The sequence below is a fragment of the Andrographis paniculata genome, unplaced genomic scaffold, assembly GCF_009805555.1.
Source record: "Andrographis paniculata isolate CXL003 unplaced genomic scaffold, ASM980555v1 Contig11END, whole genome shotgun sequence".
In the NCBI taxonomy this organism is placed as follows: domain Eukaryota; kingdom Viridiplantae; phylum Streptophyta; class Magnoliopsida; order Lamiales; family Acanthaceae; genus Andrographis; species Andrographis paniculata.
In genome coordinates, this window is record NW_026137391.1 from 1,149,743 (window position 1) to 1,169,750 (window position 20,008).

The 20,008-nt window shown below is 33.4% G+C and overlaps 3 protein-coding genes across 3 annotated transcripts; 1 reads left to right on the top strand and 2 right to left on the bottom strand.

Moving 5' to 3' along the window:
• Positions 1-967: 967 nt before the first annotated feature.
• Positions 968-2,947, top strand: LOC127248086 (non-specific lipid transfer protein GPI-anchored 25). Its single transcript, XM_051270263.1, has 4 exons — positions 968-1,457; positions 2,401-2,436; positions 2,527-2,556; positions 2,714-2,947. Exons 1-4 carry the CDS (start codon positions 968-970, stop codon positions 2,908-2,910), a joined length of 753 nt encoding a protein of 250 aa, XP_051126220.1. The 3' UTR covers positions 2,911-2,947.
• A 60-nt stretch (positions 2,948-3,007) lies between these two features.
• Positions 3,008-8,599, bottom strand: LOC127247487 (probable RNA helicase SDE3). Its single transcript, XM_051269342.1, has 5 exons — positions 8,525-8,599; positions 6,691-7,513; positions 6,436-6,606; positions 4,887-6,344; positions 3,008-4,748 (listed from the first exon to the last, which is right to left on the bottom strand). Exons 2-5 carry the CDS (start codon positions 7,489-7,491, stop codon positions 3,336-3,338), a joined length of 3,843 nt encoding a protein of 1,280 aa, XP_051125299.1. The 5' UTR covers positions 7,492-7,513; positions 8,525-8,599; the 3' UTR covers positions 3,008-3,335.
• A 7,195-nt stretch (positions 8,600-15,794) lies between these two features.
• Positions 15,795-19,513, bottom strand: LOC127249881 (type IV inositol polyphosphate 5-phosphatase 6-like). Its single transcript, XM_051272939.1, has 10 exons — positions 19,206-19,513; positions 18,974-19,061; positions 18,762-18,827; positions 18,118-18,226; positions 17,913-18,017; positions 17,169-17,829; positions 16,892-17,085; positions 16,700-16,808; positions 16,471-16,619; positions 15,795-16,362 (listed from the first exon to the last, which is right to left on the bottom strand). The coding sequence occupies exons 1-10, from the start codon at positions 19,236-19,238 to the stop codon at positions 16,137-16,139; spliced, it is 1,740 nt and encodes a 579-aa protein (XP_051128896.1). The 5' UTR covers positions 19,239-19,513; the 3' UTR covers positions 15,795-16,136.
• Positions 19,514-20,008: the final 495 nt, after the last annotated feature.

Sequence of the window (20,008 nt, forward strand, 5' to 3'; positions counted from 1 at the left end):
AGGAAGTGTTATATAATTTATCCATAAAATAAAGCCAACATACATATTCTATTAATTATTCCTAATTAAAAATGTTTCAAAATTTTTGTTACACAACTTTTTTTTGGGTACGATTGGTTGAAGGTTTTGATTTTGACTTCTAAAAATTTGAATTTGAATTTGAATAATTGAATTATTTATAAATATATCGTTGATATAGTATTTTGAATGCAAAATTAATTTTTAATATAATTTAAAAAAATAAAAAATAGATATTTGATATTTTGAAATGAAAAAAAATATATAGTAAACGGTAGAATGCAAAATCTTCCAAGTAGACACACTTTTTTTTTTTTTTTTCTTTTTCTCTTTTAATCTTTTTAAATACAATTTATAAAATCATCATAATTAACATATAAATGCAAATTTTCTTAAAAAAATTAAATTAGAAAGTGTTTGAGTTGTGTTTCAAATACAAATCAATATTATTCAATTTGTAATGTTACCTATAAAATACATTATTTCTCGTAAAATATCACATTAAAATACTATTTTAACTAAATTCACAAAAAAAAAAAATAAAAATTGTTTGGGTTTTATTTAAAATTAGAATTTTTATTTAAATAATATTTTGATGTGATAATTTGTAAAAATATAATATATTTTTATCCATAACTCGTAAGAACTGAATAGTATCTATGTGTGTTTAAAAACAAATCAAACCAACTTCAAATTAAAACCAAACTAAAAAATTTATTGATAGAGTATATTTTTTTTCTTTAAATAAATATCAAATCCGTACCATATAAAAATCACCAATAGAGTATATTCTTTTCTTTGAAAATAACTTTGTTGCTTGAGTTTTGAATTATTTTTTAAATAAAAAGTAAACTTTTAATATAATATCTAAAAAATATATAATAAAATTTCAATACAAATATCGATATAGAAATAGCACTAAATGTGTTTAAAATAGAAAAATATTCAAATGCGCCCTTTCTTTAGAAGGAAATTGATGGAAGGGTATTATGGTAAATTCCTCAAAATTCATATTTCCAGAATTCCCCGCCATTATTTACTTTCACTTCCGAGCGGAGTAACAGTAACCGCCATGAAATATGCTCTTCAGATCTTCCTTCTCTTCTTCTTCCTCCTCCGCCGGATCTCCATCGCCGCCGTGGCGCAGACACCTGCGCACTCAACCGCCGCCTGCTCCGACGAGCTCGTCGCCTTCTCACTCTGTCTACCCTACGTTGCAGACTCCCCCAATAACCTAACCGACTCGCCTCCGCCGCAGTGCTGCGACGACATCTCCGCCGCCTTGGGGAACGGTTCTGCAATCTGTCTCTGCTACTTCATCCGACGACCTAATGTGCTCGGATTTCCACTCAATCAGACCAAGCTCCTTTCTCTCCCCACCGTTTGCCCGCGGAGTGATGGAACCGGCGATAATTTCACTCTCGAAGCAGTATGTTCAGGTTCGCCTTAAACTCTGTACTTCGATGCGATAATTCATGTTTTTGTGTGTGGAGATTGAGGATTATTAACCTTCGAAGCAAATTCTACTCGAGTTTGCCTTTGTATACATCTATATTACTGTATATTTCTCAATACATAGATATATGGTTATCACGTTGTGCTTTCATTCATTTTCGCATGTTCGATTTTTCAGAGTAATTTCCGTGAACTGATTCAGTAAATTTTGGATGTTAATTGTACTGTAATGAAGTTGCCAAATTTTAGTTTAGAAATCTAGCTGAAATATTGATTCGTTGATAAATCAAGCTTTCTGCCAAAAATACTGCAAAAAAACAAAAAGATATGAACTCATCCTCGTCACGTTGTGTTTTCATTCATTTTCGCATGTTCAATTTCTCAGAGTAATTTCCGTGAACTGATTAAATAAATTTTGAATGTTAATTGCTACTATAATGAAATTGCCAAATTTTAGTTTGGAAATCTAGCTGAAATATTGATTCGTTGATAAATCAAGCTTTCTGCCAAAAATACTGCAAAAAACAAAAAGATATGAACTCATCTTGATAGTCATCTGTTGAGCTCATCATATTAGTGGAACTGATATTCCTAGGGCACAGTGTTCGTTAATTCGAAAATTTCAAGTTGATTCTTTCACATCAACATTGCAATCATGCCAAAAATGGTGAGTAAGATCAAATGAAAAAACTCCTATATACATAAATGTGTATTTCTTAATCTGGCTAAAACTTGGCTGAATGGAACAAATCCTCAATTAACCATATCTTTCAAATTCTCTCGTTCTAGCTAACCAGAAAATTCAGTTTATTAATCAAAGTTCATAAAAGTGTTGTTTATTACCAATTATTTCTTCGGCTCAATTGTTCGATAAATCTAATTGCACTTACCTAAACATCTTTTATTTTCCGATGGATGGATTGTCAGGACCGGCTGCCTTGCCACCGCTACAAAGCATAACCGGTAATCTCCTCTTTCGCTACTTGATTCTCCATCTTCCAAAATACTGGAATAAAATCCTGTGTATTAACTAAGTGCAAACTCATTTAACAGGCCCCAGCAGCACAATGCCTCACTACTCTGGTAACAATATTTCTTTTACAGTCATCTCCCCCCATAATGATGCAGCTATGATTTAACTGTTTTTATCTATCGCTTTAAGCCTTCAAGATTGTCATCTAATTTAGCTAAGGTTAATCTGCAGTAAGTAGTTACAAATCTAAAATTACGTCGTCAACAGGTGCCTACAGGCCCCCATCTTCTCCGGCGAGTTCACCTCAGGGACCAAGCAGCAGCCCAACACAAGAACCACAGAAAGAACTACCAACATTCACAACTGCAGATTCACAGGCTACAGAACAGACATACAGACTCGGTGTGAGTTCCCGAATTATCCTCTTTACAATTTCATTTCTATACCAGCTAAGTCTCCTATAGTCCTGCATAATTAGGATCCTAAGATTCTGCATCTCTACTTGTCTAGATTTTTAGTCGAATCAATATGCAGCATAGGGAGAATAACATAGCATGAATAAAACCATTGGCAATTCATATAGTTTTCATAAATTTCACAGTAGAAGATAACATCCCAAAATCCAGAATATCGAAAAAACAATACCAAACATATATAGTCTTGTAACTAAAACATTAAATACCGGACTTTAAGTCCAAAACGTTGTATAGCCAACAATCTCACCTGGTTTTGCTGCAAAAGCCCTTAGAACACCATCAGGACTCTCTACTTTCTTCTGGGGACACGATCATCCTTAGGACAATATGCTTTAGAGTTGCCATTCCTAGGACCCGGAATTGAAGGATTTCTTCGCTCGACCCATCTATACCCCCAATCATCTTTGGAGCCACTACCCCCCACCCCAATTATCTTCATCTGGCCTCACATTAGCTTTTGACCGGTGCCCTTCCTCAACCCGTTTATCAGTGTATTTCTTACCAGTGTCTTTTGAACCATTCCATCCACCGCCCCAATTATCTTCATATGACTTCCCGGAATCTTTCCAACCACTTCTTCCTCTCCTGCTCCGGGTATCTCCATAACCATTTCTTCCTCTCCTGCCCCTGTTTTCACCATAGTTTCGTCTGCCCCTCCTGCCCCAGTTATCACCATAACTGCTTCTTCCTCTCCTACCCCTGTTACCATCTCTCCCACCCCAATTATTTGGAGGTGGATTCCAAGAATCTTGGTAACTATATTCTGAGCCCCAATTATTGACATATGGCTTTTGATCATACTGGGAGCCACTCCACTCCCTGCTGCTCCAATTATCGGCAGCATATGGCTTCTGATTATCATGACTCCAGTTATCATCCCAATTACCACCACCTGCATATGACTTCCCATCATCTTGAGAATCTTTCCAATGCTCACCCCAGTTAGCTGCATATGACTTCGAATCATATTTTGATCCTTTGCCACCCCAGTTATCCGGAGGCGCCCACTGATCTCCTTCTTGATTTCCACCCCAGTTATCTGCATATGACTTCGAATCATATTTTGAGCCTTTGCCACCCCAGTTATCCGGAGGCGCCCACTGATCTCCTTCTTGATTTCCACCCCAGTTATCAGCAGCATATGGCTTCTGATTATCGTGACTCCAGTTATCATCCCAATTACCACCACCTGCATATGACTTCCCATCATCTTTAGAATCTGTCCAATGCTCACCCCAGTTATCTGCATGTGACTTCGAATCATATTTTGAGCCTTCGCCACCCCAGTTATCCGGAGCCACAGACTGATCTCCTTCTTGATTTCCACCCCAGTTATCTGCATATGACTTTGAATCATATTTTGAGCCTTCGCCACCCCAGTTATCCGGAGGCGCCCACTGATCTCCTTCTTGATTTCCACCCCAGTTATCTGCAGGAGGCTGCCACTGATCTTCTTTCTGATCGCCACCCCAGTTATCTGCCGGAATCTCCCACTGATCTCCTTCTTGATTGCCACCCCAGTTATCTGCCGGAATCTCCCACTGATCTTTTTGATTGCCACCCCAGTTATCTGCCGGATGTGTGCACTGATATTCTTGATCTCCAACCCAATTACCTTCATCTGGTTTATATTCATACGGTTCCCACTGACCTCCTTGATCCAATGCTGTATCTGTAGGCTGCTGGCTTTCATTCCTTGCTGCATCTCGTCTCTCTCGTCCAGAAACAATAGGGATTCTCGGGACCACTTCTCGTTCGGGAAGAAAACAGCCCTTATAGGAGTTATTGTCCACACAGTACCATAAGAGTTCATTCCAGTTAGGGTCCTGACACAAATAATATAAACATTGGAAAGAAGAATAAACTCAATGGCATTAGCTTTGGGTTTTACAATATATATATATATATATATATCAGTGATGAGTTTAGGAATATGTCAATTACTGAAAGAAACTCAACCATACCTTGCAGAGGATGTGTGGATTACCAATAACTATGAGCATAGATTTAGCCCGGGTAACAGAAACATTGAATCTCCTCGGGTTGTTCAGGAACCCCAGATAATGAAGCTTGTCGAATTCATTATGTCTTACCGTCGAACGTACAGTAGATATAATTATAACCTCCCTCTCCTGTCCTTGGAACTGTTCCACACTTCCAACCTTAATGTCAGCAATATCAAGATTGTCTAGTGCACCTCTTATTTTGCTTACCTGCTGCCTATAAGGAGTAATGACCCCAATATCTTCCTCCCTCACCCCTTTCTCGGTCAGAGATGCGATTACATCGATCACTTTGCTCACCTCAATTCTGTTAAACCAAGAAGGATTACTTCCTTCCCTTTCATCACAGCCCTGAATTCCGATAAAAAGCAAGGGAAAGTTCTTGTTCGTAACTAGTTCTTCCCAGGGTTGAGCATAGTCAGCTGCATTCTCTTCTTTGCATGGGATCAACTCCCCCTCATAGAACAACTCGGAAGGCAGTCGCAGAATTGCCTCGTGTGTACGGTAATTCCTAACCAATTTGGTTATAAATGTTTTGTCCCCATTACCGTACGGTGCACAGTCAAAGAGTCTCTCCATGTAAGAGGTTCCCAGTCCATGGGTTTCAGCATCCCTGGAGAAAACTACAGGGCCGAGCTGCATGGGATCCCCGGCAAGAACAATGACAGATTCCCTCGAATAAAACTGAGCTATGGGAACCATTGTTTCCGGCTCCGAAGCTTGCCCTGCTTCGTCTAAAAAGAAATACGAGAAATGGCCCCTCTTAACTCCTTCGGCGTATAGAAGTGAAGCACTTGTGTAGGTCGACACGATAATTCTAAACTGGATAAGATCCCAGTTCGGTGGACACTTGAAAAGGCCGTCTTCCAGCGAGCAAAACTCCAGGACATTAGGATCGACGTCCTCAACAGCACGCGTGAAAGCATTCAGCCTAAAGATGTCATTCGGTTGAATCTCTACAGACGATCGATATATGAGGCGTTCCAGAATGTGATCAGCTGCGCTGTTTGATGGCGCGCAGACTAGAATCCGAGCATCGCTTCTTGTTGTGTATATCTGCAGAATTGCTTCGATAAGAGTCATTGTCTTGCCAGTGCCTGGCGGACCATGAATTAGATACGGGTACCCTCCTCTGCAGGAAAGTATCGTCTCGACACAAGCCTTCTGGTCCTCGTTCAGAACCTTAGACTTCGGAACCAATTCCCCCGATCTCTGTATCCTCATTGTCGAAGATGAGGATGGAAATAGGAAGCTTCTGTTCAACTGCTCGGCAGCTTCAATCGCCTGGTACAGGCGACGCATGCCGGTCCGATTGTAAGAGAACTGTACGTTGTACAGATTACCTTCTCTGTGTTTTACGTGAAGATCTTGGTTAAACTTCAAGAAAATCTCCTCAGCCTCTACCCGGTGAATGTATCCCTGCATTCATCATAAAACGGTATAATCTACACATTTTTTCGATACAAAGATGCAAATGCAATAGATAAGAGTTTTAAGATTTTAACCATACCTGGTATGGCGGTTTAGTAGTATCGATCTCAGTCGCAAGCTTCACAAATATAAAGTCCCCGCTAACAAGCGAAGGTCGCTTCTCAGCCAATCCTGGAACTTCGAGTGACAAAAACTGGTTTCTCCTTCCCCTTAGGGCCACACACTCCATGTCATATGCATGCATGTCGTCCTGAACAAAAACATCGTAATCGAATTAAATGGGATCGACACCGGAGAGTAAAGAGAATACATCTTGTAAGGAAACCACACTAACCTCCAACTTAATCTCTTCCATAGCTATCAAAGTACTGAAGAACATGCCATAGTTTGTCTCACACAATCCGTCGCGGACTGCTTCTGGAATCACCCGGCTCATCAACACATCCCGGATGTCATCTGCTATAGGATAGTCCCCTATCCTCCGCCTGAATGGCCGGAGAAAAGCACTGGCGGGGCGTCGCCCCACAACAAATGCTGCGTTTCGATTGCTTACATTCACCAGATCTTGTTTCTTTCCCCTTATCCTTTGGAAGGGTCTTTCCGACGCCAAAGACCTGGAAATGTTGTCTTCCGCCAGCACAAAAACCAGCCTTTCGATCACCTCGTTTCCAACGCTAAAATGCACAGCAGCTGAGTGTAGGCCAATTTCCTTTGGCTTGCACGACACCCAAATCGTCAAGGTGTCCTCAGCCGGCAGCACTCTGTCCTCCAAGGTAAACGATTCCATGAAATCTTGGATGTAATCCTCATCAGAATCGGCTGTCGGAGGCTTCAGAATAGACAATGTGAATGTATTCTCCGGCTTAGAATCATAAATACTGACTGACCACAGCTCCACATAATCGGTGTGGATGTTCTTTATAGTTACGGGATTGAAAATGGTTTTCCCAACAAAACCGGATTGAGGTTTTCCATCGACCAAAGGAAATGGAACGGATATAATGACAATGTCACTCTCGGTTTCGGGGTTGTATTGGCAAACAGATCTGCAGTGATCAATGTCGATGAATCCTATATCTCCTTTGTCTCCAATGTACCCGTACTCTTCATCCGATTTGTTACCAGAGATCCCCATCGCAGAACTTAATCCCCTTGCTCTACAAAGAAACAATAAAACCGGCAATGTGTCAAACATTTTGCCAATGCGACAAAGACAACAACATTAAGGACTGATCTAAACTTCCCATTCGCTAATGCGACAAAGATAACATTACTAAAGAATCTAACTTTAACAGTTGGTGATAACGCGACAAAGATAACATCAATGAAGAATCTTAACTTCCTGAGATCGTTAACGCCACAAGGACACATTACCTAATGATCTAACTTTTACCATTCGATAATGCGACAAACATAACTTTAATAAAGAATCTAACTTCCCAAGATCGTTTACGCCAAAAAGATACATCAACAAATGATCTAACTTCTCCCATCCGACAATACGACAAAGATAGCATTACCAAACAATCAAACTTTATGAAGCACCAACTACATAAATAAATGAAATCTCTTTCAATCTCAATCTTTCAAACACAAGATAAGCAAAAATACAGAGTGTTTGATCCATTTCCAACATTAACTACACACAAACACAAAAAAAGACTAAAAGCTATACAAACTCGAACGAATCTAACTTCGAAAACCAACACAAACACATACTTTTCTCCACTCCAACATCATCTAGAGATCAAGTTCATCCATACAATCGAAAAAGCTTTTTCGAGAAAATCCAATCTATGCTTCACAATCCTCAAACCCTAACCCTAAAATCCAACCACCAAAATCACTAATAACTACAATGCACCTCCAAAAAAACTCTCAAAAACATCTCCTCCGCCTCGCAATCTCCCCAAACAAAATCAAATGCACAGTTACAATCTACAATCTCCATAACCACACCAAAAAACAATCATCAATCACAATCGAACCAAAAAAAACCACACCACCAATCGATTAACAACCTCACCAAAAAAACCAAACCATACATAACATAAACACGAAGCACACACAAAAACGAACCATAAACAAACAAACAAAAAAAGAAACTGCAGAGAAACAAAATCAAAAGCCACAGAGATATCAGAAACCGAAACGCAGGAAATGCGTACCAAAAAATCGAAATTCCGCGGCGAGAAAGAGAGAAAGCTGATGAAATGAGTAGCGTGAGTCTGAGTGAGGAGGAACGGCCATATTTATAACGGAACACCGAAAGGCCAGCAAGGAGTGAGAAAACAAACAAATTTTTTTGTCGAAATCTGTGGTAATTAAAATCGGGATGAGTCAGACAATTATTACTGAATCAAAATTCACAACCAACTGAGACTTGGGTGTGTATATTTTTATTACTGAGTTTGAAAAAAACTGTTTGAGTTTGTGATTAAAACAATATTTGATGACATATTTTGTCAGATAAAAAAATATATTTATTCTTAAAAATGAATAATTTAAATAATAAAACTTGAAAAAATTTGGTTAAAAAAACCGATAAGATTTGCCTTTTTTACCCCCACCGGATATTTGGCATTTTTATTTTTACTTTTTGCCTTTTCATTTCTCTTTTGACAGATAAGATTGTTATTAATATATGTATTTTTAATTTTGATGAAATTGAGTTTCTATTTGATTTTTTATTTAAAATATTTTGATATAATATTTTATGAGAATAATTATTGTATTGAAAAATGACAATAGTAGGAAGATTTATTTGAAATCATAAAGAAGAACATTTAAATTATGCCGTAATTGTCATTTTTAAGAATTTGATTTTAAATTTTTTTACTATATAATTATTATTATTATTATTTTTGTCTAAGTTGAAACTATTTTTTTTACTATTTTTATTTGTTTATACTTTACTTAAATTTCAATATCTATGTTAACATGCACAATTTATTTGAGACATAGATAGTAGTATTTTTTAATATACTACAAAAATTCGGGAGGAGGAAGTATTATGTTTTTATAATGAATGATTTTTTTTATAAAATATTATAAATAATTACTATTAAAAAATTATAACATTTAAAAATATTGTTTAAATAGTATTTTGATATTATATTATTTATGATGATAAATAATATATTTTTATTGAATACCAAATAAATAGTAAAGTATGATGCTGATACAAATCAGATAAAAATGTATTTGTTTTGTATGGATAAGTATTCACATTATCAGTGTTGTGTTAAATAGATTGTTGACAGTACCACAGTTCACATTTTTTTATCTTAATTGAGTATTATTTGTATCTCGTGTATTTAAAATAAAATAAAATACAAACCAAACAAATAAATAAATGTTTAGTTTATATACATAGATAATTATTATTAGATGAGTGTTGATGGTATGATAACAGTCCACACTACAGTATAGTTGATAAAGGCTTACACTATCAATACAATGTGACCATAGTTCAAATATCAACACAACACTCTATGGATTTAATTTAGTAATTTTCATATATTATTATTATTATTATTATTTATATATATATATATTAAAAATATTTTGAATTTGTTTGGGGGTTTGCATTTTGAGTTGAGATTTGAATAGTAAAAATATTGAATTTAAATAGTTGTATGATGATATAAATAGGTGTTGATGTGATGTTTTGAATGTAAAATTGATTTTTAATATAATATAAAAAATGGAAAATAAGTGTTTGATTTGATGTTTTTGAGAGAAAAAAAATGGGATGAACAGTGAAAATTAAATCCAATCTCCCAAACAAACACACTTGTTTGATTGATTTTGTTTTGATTTTTGTTGTTTCAGTTTTAATTAAAATATTATCTTTAATATATAATATTTTATTATAAAAAGTAATATATTTACTGAAGAGTGTATTGAATGATATTTTTTATGAAATAAAAGAATACATATATACTTATTTTCTTTTATTTTTCATCAAAATTTGGAGTAATAGAATCAATTTTTTTAATTATTTTTTCTCATTTTCTCTAAACTCATTTATCTCACCCAATATTTGGCTTCGTTCTTTCTTTATTCTTGGAAATAAAAAATAAAAATCTTGATCTTGATTATGCTTCTCTTGTATCTTAATTATTTTATTTTATAAAATATTATAAAAAAAATACTGTTTAAATCAAAATTTAAATGAACATCAATTTTTATTTTTATTTTACTATCTAATTATCATTATTTTTTAATAAAATATTATAGACAATCACTAACCAAATAAAAAAATTATAATAGTAAAATAATATTGTTGAAAAAAAATAATAGATTTTTATTAAGAACCAAATTGAATAGTAAAAGTGTGTATTTGAAATTAAACTAAAAAATATTCGACTAAAATATCATATTAAAATGTTATTTATATAAAAAAATTAAATAAACAATTCAAATATATATTTATATATATATATATATATATAAACCAAACAAATAAATGTTTGTTTGTTGGTATATAATTATGAGAGTTGGTGAGTTGCTGAATTAATGATTTCAGCACCTGAAGGGGTAAATACTAATTATTTTAGTTTCTATAATTAATTAGTATAATTATACATAATTAATATTTAACTATCAGCAAAAATGCTCAATTTAAAAATTTAACATTTCACTGCAAATTGATGACACAACGAAAAAAATTACAAAAAAATATCTTATATGTAAATTTAATTGTCACTTTTGTCTTATATTTATCTCGTTAGTAGAATATATTCTATCATCTGATCGCACGTGATCGCGGGTGACCATGCGTGGTGTGAACTTCATGCGCGGAAAAATTACATAAATAGAGACTTTTGTAAACATTCAAAGATATATTTTACCATCAAAATAAATACAAGTGATTATACATTTAAAATATTTTTTGCAATTTTTCCCACAACACTCTACTGATTCAATTTAGGGTGTGTTCGTTTGTAGAATTTCATCCAATTTTTTCCCCTCAAAAACATCAAATCAATCACCTGTTTTTTATTTTTTATATTATACTAAAAATTAATTTTACATTCAAAACATCACATCAATACCTATTTATATCACATAATACAACTATTCAAATTCAAAATTTTTACTATTCAAATCCCAACTCAAAATCCAAACCCCCAAACAAATTTTTTTGTATACTGAATAGTATAAATTGTGTTTTGTCTACTTAAAGATAAATCAATAAAAAAAAATATACAATCCAAATAGATAAATATTTGTTTTGTGTATATATATATATAATTATTACTCCCCCCATCCTACTTTTCATGTTCACATTTTCATTTTCGTCCGTCCCACTTATTTTGTCATTTTTTTTTAGAAAATAATTATACACTTTAATCTTAATTTTAAAAATTTAATTTATAATTTTTTTTTTTAAATTTTAATTATACTAATCAATTATTTTAATCTTAATCTATAATTATTTTTATTATAAGATAATTATTTTCACTAATATATTTTTAATTATTTACTAATTATATCCCTCTTAAATTCTCGTATTTACAGTAACGCGGACAAAATATCCGAGAGAAGATTCGTCACTACAAAAAGGATAATGATAACCCCACCAGGAGAGAGTATTATATTAGGGTATTGATAGCGTGACAACAGTTCACATTATTAGTATACATGAAGACGGTTCATATTATTAGTACATCATTATAAGAATTTACATTATCAACACAATAATTTACTGATTTAAATTTGTAAATTTTTAACATTAGACTGACCCTACATGTTAACAACGAGTCTTATCAGCACGCACTCTAAGTTCTTTCAATATGATTCCCAAAAGGAAATTTTATACGAGTAGTTTATTCAATTTACTTAACCTAACCTCTATTCAATTTCAAATGACCTAACACCAGCTTATCCATATACACATAAATTAGTCTAACAATGGTCCAAAACTCTGGAGTATCACATTCTCCTCGACTCACGTCACTATTCAACTATAGGGATATTATATTATTATTATTATTATTATTATTATTATACTTTAATTTAATTTAATAAATTTTAGTATATATGTATATTAATAGTTTAATTAGATGTATATATATATTGCTTATTGTCCATTTTATTTAAATTATATAATTATTTACAATAAAATAATAATTTTGTATTCAATTAAATAGTAACTTTTAGATTAAATATTAATAATTTACAATCAATAAGTACTATGCTGATTTATAGTAGTATTAAAAATATTATCATTTTATGTTTTGAATTTTTAGTTTTAAAGGTGAAATGTTAAGGATAAGTGCACTTTGAACAATGAAATAAATAAATTATAGTATAATTTTATTTTATTTTTATTTTTATAAGATAATTTTATCACAATGATTTCCAAAGTAAGAACAATTAATAATATAAATTTGTTATTTTTCAAAATTAATATAGAGCCCAAGGTAGAAAAACAATACAAAAGGCCTGAGTTGCAGCCCGATCCAATAACACATTCAACATCAAAGTATGATCAGGCCTAAGGCAGATGGACTATATAGGAACTGGGCCGAAGCCATGTGGGCTTCGGATTATTTTTTAATGGGCCTATTATATTCACATCCCAAAATTTCAAAATTAATAAATTTAGAAATTTTATAATTTTTTATTTTGGTTTTGAATAGTAAAATGTTTAATTGAAATAGTTGTTTGATGTGATATTTTGAATGCGAAATTAGATTTTAGTGTAATAAAATAAAGAAAAAATGAGTGTTTGATTTGATATTTTCGGAGGAAAAAGAAAGATTGAAATAATAAAATCAAGTCACAAGTAAACACAATCTTGGATTTTTCATTAATGTTTGTTTGTTTAGTGTTTTGTTTTGAAGAAATTTTTTTATGTAAGATATGAAAAATTGTATCGATAATATAAAAAATAATATCTATATTAAATATCAATTTTTGTGAGAGGATAAAATATACATCGAAAATGTTTCCAAATTGAAAGTATTTCTTTGATTTTACTTTTTTAAAAGTAAATTAAAAAATAAAATTATATTCACGCACCATAATTGTCTAATTTCTTGTAGATACAAGAAATGATATTATTAATAAATAATTAAAAAATATATATTAGTAAATTGACAAATTAAGTGAGGCCAACCGAAATTAATTAAAGTGTATAATTATTTTTTAAAAAAATTACATATTATACGGAACGGATGAAAATAAAAAATGTGGATAAATTGTGTGAGACAAAAAGAGTAGTATTTATCGATTAATGTAAGTGTAATATAGCTTTTACAATTTTTTTCCTGTGAATATGTAATACTCCATCGGTCCCAAAAGAGTTGTCTTGTTTTTCCATTTTCGTTCATCCCAAAATAATTGTCTTATTTTCTTATTTAGTAACTATGGTCCCCACTTTATAACAAAATTATTCCTACTTTTCCAAACTACCCAAATTATTACTCTAATCTATTTTTTAAAATCCTTAAAAAAGTAATGGCATTATAGTCTCTTACATCCTACTTTATACCCACTTTCAATTAAATATTATTATTCTTTAATTCCGGTACAAATTCTCAACATTTCTTCTAGACGGAGGAATTAATATATTTTTAATTTATGTAAAATTACATATATTTTGGTAGTAATATCTTATTACTTTTACTATTTTTATGTAAACTCTATTTAAATGATCAAACAAATAATAGATGCTATATACATGATTAAAAATATATTTATCCCTATAAAAATAATAAAAATATTTTCATTAAAAAAAAAAAAAAAAAGACGCGACAATAATTTCAATTATAGAGATTTTGTTAATTCAATAAAATATTTATTTGATTAGGTGAATTAGTAAGGACAGATTTTATTAATCACTCAAAAGATATAACACCAAAAAACATAATCATATTTTTATATGCATTAAAAATAATATAATTATTAATATATATTTTCTATATTATATAAAACTCAAAACAGTATTTATTTTAACTCGTACAATGTGTAATTTTTATTAAGAAATTTGACTAATTGATTCCCAATTAAATTAATTGCAAACAAAAATATTGAAAGATGATTTATAAGATGAACCAAAAGAAAAAATCGGAAAATTAATTTAATTTTGATATTAGGATTAATAATAATAATAATAATAATAATAATAATAATAATAATAATAATAATAATAAAAGATTGCCATCAAAATTATTTAAAAGAAATGATAATGAGATTAAAGGGAGTTTGCTCTTCTTGTGATTATATTTAAAAAAATTTACAATTTAATTTTCATAATTGTCTGTAAAAATGCACTATACATTATAGTGTAAAATATTTTCTTCAAATTATTATTCAATCTAAAATTAAAGTTCAAAAAATTCATCAATTAAACACACCCTAAATTGCTACTATAATATTGGGTAAATTACATAATACTCCCGTCCGTCTCGCGAAAGATGGAGTCTTTTGTTAGGGACACGGTATTTTAGGTAGTATAAATTATTAAGTTATTAATAATAAGTTAAGATAATATTTTATTATTTTTTATATGTATAGTGTTATTGGTATTTTAAATATTTTTACAAATATATCTCAATAAAATATATGCAATATGGATATCATTTTGTAGACAATAAAATTTTATAAAATACAAATAAATAAAAAAATATATATTTAGTTATTTATCATTATCATAAATTAGTTTTATAAAAATGAGGAGTTTTAAAGATAGATAAAAATATTTGTTAATTGAGGAGAGATATAGAAATAAGGGGGTTTTGAGTAAAATGTTAAAATTTTAATTAAATTGATTTATATTTGTTAAATATGTTTAAGATTGATAAACTTACCAAAAATAAAAAGAAGAAAATATGGGTCATCTGTGGTGGAAATGACGGAGTATCTTATTGTATTTTAATAAATACAAAAATATTTTATATTTTAGTTATTATGTAAAATTCTCTTGTATTAAAGTATGCAAAAAATATATCTTCGTCCAAAAATTGATATTTTATTGTAAACACATATAATTTGCATTTTATACCAATAAAAGAAGTCAAATTATTTATACTTTAACAAATTAATTATAATTTGTCACTATTTTTTACTTATCATATCATATTTTTATTTATTTTTTTGAATAAATTTTCAATAATTATTTTTTATATACCTATCATTATTTATCAGTCTACGCGTCTAAACAAAGTAGCATGATTAGTGGAGATTGAGGATGTATATAAGAATACTACGTGTATAAGTATAATGATATATGTATATTACTATTTTAACCAAATAATTTTATAAATTATATTTAAAATAAATAAAAACATATAAATGAAGAAAATTTATAGAAGAACAAAAATTAAAATACCCCAAATTAGATATAATAACAAAAATATTTGAAAAAACAAATGAAATATAAGTGTGTCAGTCCATGTAAGGTTAGCAAATGTAGTTTTCCGATAAAAACTACACACCAAAGAATAAAAAACACAGCAGATCCTGACGCTTCAGGTCACCTGTCACACTATGTGTCACTTGTCCGTCGTACCTAATTTGCAGGCTATTTATTAAGTTCGGCCGGGGGTTTATCCAATGCGCACTTTCGAATAGCGGCTGCGGCTTCCCACATTGTAAAAAAAAAAAACACAGCAAATCCCAATCTGTATGTGTCCAAATTTACAGTTCATATCTCCATTGATGAACAACCTCACACCTTCAACACATCCTCTACATATATATATATATATATCTCTATATCTGTGTGTACGTATTTTCGATCAATCGACTGCGGGTGGGTCGATCGGGTCAAAAGAAGCAGAGCTCAGTATAGCCCTGCGAGTACGGGAAGAGCTCCTCAGCCTCGACTCTGGAGCTCGACCGAGAGCTCATACTTTTCCTCAATAGATCCGGGACGCACTCGACCTCGGCCCAAAAAACGCTCGAAACAGGCCGGTGGTCTGAAAATCTCGACTCGCCCCTAACGTACGACAGCTGCTGGATTCCGCTTCCATACCATAGTATGCGATCGCACCTTAAAAATTCAGACAACGTATTGTTATTTCGATCTTCGTCAATGTAAATAAATGTAAGAATCGAACAATGCATATCCTTGCGAAGTCAGAGAGGTCATTTATCTTACCATGCGGGCGTTCGCCGTTTCTCTTTCGGATGCATGTCGTCTCCGGCATACCTGTCTGAATCGTGCGAGTATTTGTACGTCGGCGGGAAGTATATCTTCCCTTCTCTCCACCCGTCGAAAACTCTCCCCCGTCGCTGCTCCATCCGCAACTAAAAAAACAATCGATTCGTCAGAATACGGACAATCGTTACGAGGATATATATCGATCACACTAATATTAACATCGTACTTGGTCCTTTTCTAACAAAGCCCGCCAGTTCTGCATTTCTATAAGCGCTTTCGCCGATCGGTACGGCAACACTATTCGATAGTTTAGATCTCCTAGCCAAATAATTCGACTGCAGACATATTCGACGCGCGTTAAGACTACCCGATCATTTCATTACAACATGTGTAAATGTCGAAAGAGAATTAATCTTACTCGTGTTGTAGGATTGTCTCCGGCGATTTCTCGTCATTAACGCCCTTAACGCGAGGAAACCTCGTCTTCCTCAAAATCTCCATAAAATCAGCGTTCCGGCGAAGCTCGTCGCCTTCCTTCTGCCCCGACGTCAAGTGGCTGCAGACAAAGCACAGGCTGGTTCGATGTAATAACATGCTTATCGATATCGATCCCTGCAGTAAAAAGGACAGTTCCCGACTTAAGAAACCTTCGTTAAGACAAAAATGTCGTTATTTCAAGAATGTCGATGACCTACCTTATTACCAAGGTAGCCCATCAGTCCCCTGCCGACGCAAGAAACCTTAACGTTCCGCACGTTTTCGTCGAGCTCGCTCCGAACCCATACCGTCAAAAAAATCCCGACCATTTGCTTACTAGCAACTAACGAGTATTTCGATCGTCCGCGTGCGTCTTCCCCGTCGTCGTGCAATACCGTGCTCGGCGAGTCAACTTGCAAATAATCCTCATCGGAACCCCACCGCGAATAGTCGCTCGCCCTCCGGCTCGACGAATAATCGCTTGTACGGGGACATGACGACGAATCGCTCGGCCTCTGGCTCGACGAGAAATCATCGCTAGCCCGATGACCGAAAACGACTCGATCGCAAACGCTGAATCTCCTCTCGCTCGACGCAGCCGCGACGTCGCTATCCAATCGCCAGCATTGCGGAGACTGGAACGAGCTACGCGGGAAAAACGTCGACGCATTGTGCCGCATGGATCCCTCGAAATCGACATTCCACTCGGCGACGGGAATCGGGACCGGCGACGGGGTGTATCGACCGCTGCCAACACCGCCACCGCCAGCGGCGGCGTAATTTAACGTTTTCTTTATCAGACCGAGCCATTTTCTCGCCGGACCGTTGTCCTCGGCGCCCAAAATGTTGCCGGCGTTCAAAGGAACGACTTCTTGAAACCTACAAATCGACGTAAGAACGATCAAAATCGGGCAGTTTGTAATCGAAAGAATCGAACACTACATCGAAAAATGTCGTCATACCCGAGCACGTATATGTCTGCCGGCGGCGCGGAATGCAGCCAGTCGTCTAAGTTCAATTGGCTCGACGGCGACTTCCCTCCGACATTCCACGTCGATACGAAGACACTAATCGATGGATTTGAACACATAATTATCGAGACCGATGATTAAAAATCGAATCTTGCGGAAAATTACATCCAATGTGAGTCAATCTAAGTACACAAACCTATAATTCTGTATGTTTATGATCTGGGGGTGATCGAGATAGCCGCGGCCTCGGCGCGACCGCGATCGTCGCTGCGAAAATGATCGTTCTATGTTCCTCGCCGATTTCTCTGCAGAAACAAAACGATCGTCTCATCATTTTAAAATTCATCACAGTAACGGGTACCATATATATATATATATATACACACGCGCGATCATCTCTTCATTATAAAATTAACACCATAATTGCCGTCGTATATATACACAAAATCATCTCATTCGTTATAAAATTAGCACTGTACCTGCCGTCATATATATATATATATACATGATCATCTCCTTCGTTATAAAATTAGCTTTGTAATCGCCGTCATATAAATATATACACATGATCATCTTAATAGTAATAAAATTAGCACTGTAGCCGCAGTTATATATATATATATACACAAGATCATCTCATTCGTTATAAAATAAGCACTGTAATCGCCGTCGTATATATATATATATATACACATGATCATCTCATTGGTTATAAAATTAGTACGGTAACGGCCGCCGCCGTATATATACAATCATCTCTTCATTACAAAATTATAAACACGGTAACCGCCGTCATATATATATATATATATATATAAATATAGACATATAGATACTAACCAAATTTACTGTTTTTGATTGCAGAGTGATGGTGGCCTTCACAAAAGGTGTTCTTGAAATCAACAGCTGAAGAGGTAATAACAATGGCATTTAAATCACAAAACAGAAATTGGGAAAACAACAATAATTTCAACAAATCGAATCATTTCGAAGATCCCAATTGATGAAATTGATGTCGATTATATATATTAATCTTGGGCTTAAATTCTTACCTCCATTGGCAGCTTCACCTTCCTTAAAATCGTCGACTTTCGACATGAAACTGAACCACTTTCTGACAAGCTTCTTCGTCCATGAAAGCTTCAGGCAGACAAACACCAAGAAAACCAAAACCCATCTCAAGAACAGTCATTGATGAACAAAATCATAAAAAAATATATAAAAATAAAAAATAAAAAATAACAAAAACCCCTCATTGCCTAAAAATAGGGATTAAGATCATACCTTATTGCTTCGCTGGGAATTCCCACCATTCATTGTTCGAAACAGAACAGAAATCCAGAAGAACAACAGATTTACAAAAATAAAAAAAAATTAAAAAACACAGCACTTCAAAGAAACATCAAAAATTGAAATTGGGGGTTTCGAATTTCTTCATTCATTCATGGCAAAGATTTTAATTTCTTCGATCTTTACAGCAGAATGTAGATTTGGTGTCGAGACAAAGACAGGCTTAAGAACAAGACATGTAATATATTTAGAGAGAGAAATGGGGGATAGAGAGAGAGAGAAATGGGATTTGAGAGGATTTCCAAAATTTCTTTTTTGTAATTTTTTAAACCCTAAAAAAACAGTGCCTCGTTCTCAGGAGCAGCAAAACCACAAACAGCAGCAAAGCATTGAATTTGAAACAGAATAAAGTGTAAGAAAATTAGCAGCTCAGGCAGACCACAAAACACGCACACACACACACCCGCGTTGGTGTGGGTGTGGCGGGCGAGTGCTTTTTGAAGGGTGTGTTTGTTTGTTTGGTTTTGTAGTTTGAATTGGAATTTGAATACTCCCTCTGTCCCGCAAGAAGGACAGTGTTTGTTTTTTCAAGTAAATTTTTAAATATTAGTATTATATTAGATTGTAGTAAAAAAAACAAAAATACCTCTCTATTAGTATGGTGTAATATAAAAGTAATGGCATATTGATTTGTATAATATATTGTAAGTTGAAAGGTATTTATTACGTGAAGTAGGTAGTACAATTACTAAATTAGAAAATGGTAACCTTGTTTTGGGACGGACAAAAATGGAAAA

What these genes read in the sequence shown, in the direction of transcription:
- LOC127248086 (XM_051270263.1), top strand. Translation starts at nt 968, where the DNA reads ATGCGCCCTTTCTTTAGAAGGAAATTGATGGAAGGGTATTATGGTAAA. An exon ending in TCTCGAAGCAGTATGTTCAG is followed by an intron (nt 1,458 to 2,400) that starts GTTCGCCTTAAA and finishes ATGGATTGTCAG; the next exon opens with GACCGGCTGCCTTGCCACCG. An exon ending in ACCGCTACAAAGCATAACCG is followed by an intron (nt 2,437 to 2,526) that starts GTAATCTCCTCT and finishes CTCATTTAACAG; the next exon opens with GCCCCAGCAGCACAATGCCT.
- LOC127247487 (XM_051269342.1), bottom strand. Translation starts at nt 7,491, where the DNA reads ATGGGGATCTCTGGTAACAAATCGGATGAAGAGTACGGGTACATTGGA. An exon ending in TGGAAGAGATTAAGTTGGAG is followed by an intron (nt 6,607 to 6,690) that starts GTTAGTGTGGTT and finishes GTTTTTGTTCAG; the next exon opens with GACGACATGCATGCATATGA. An exon ending in ATCCACACATCCTCTGCAAG is followed by an intron (nt 4,749 to 4,886) that starts GTATGGTTGAGT and finishes TATTTGTGTCAG; the next exon opens with GACCCTAACTGGAATGAACT.
- LOC127249881 (XM_051272939.1), bottom strand. Translation starts at nt 19,238, where the DNA reads ATGAATGGTGGGAATTCCCAGCGAAGCAATAAG. An exon ending in ATAAACATACAGAATTATAG is followed by an intron (nt 18,018 to 18,117) that starts GTTTGTGTACTT and finishes TCCATCGATTAG; the next exon opens with TGTCTTCGTATCGACGTGGA. An exon ending in GCAGACATATACGTGCTCGG is followed by an intron (nt 17,830 to 17,912) that starts GTATGACGACAT and finishes GTCGATTTGTAG; the next exon opens with GTTTCAAGAAGTCGTTCCTT.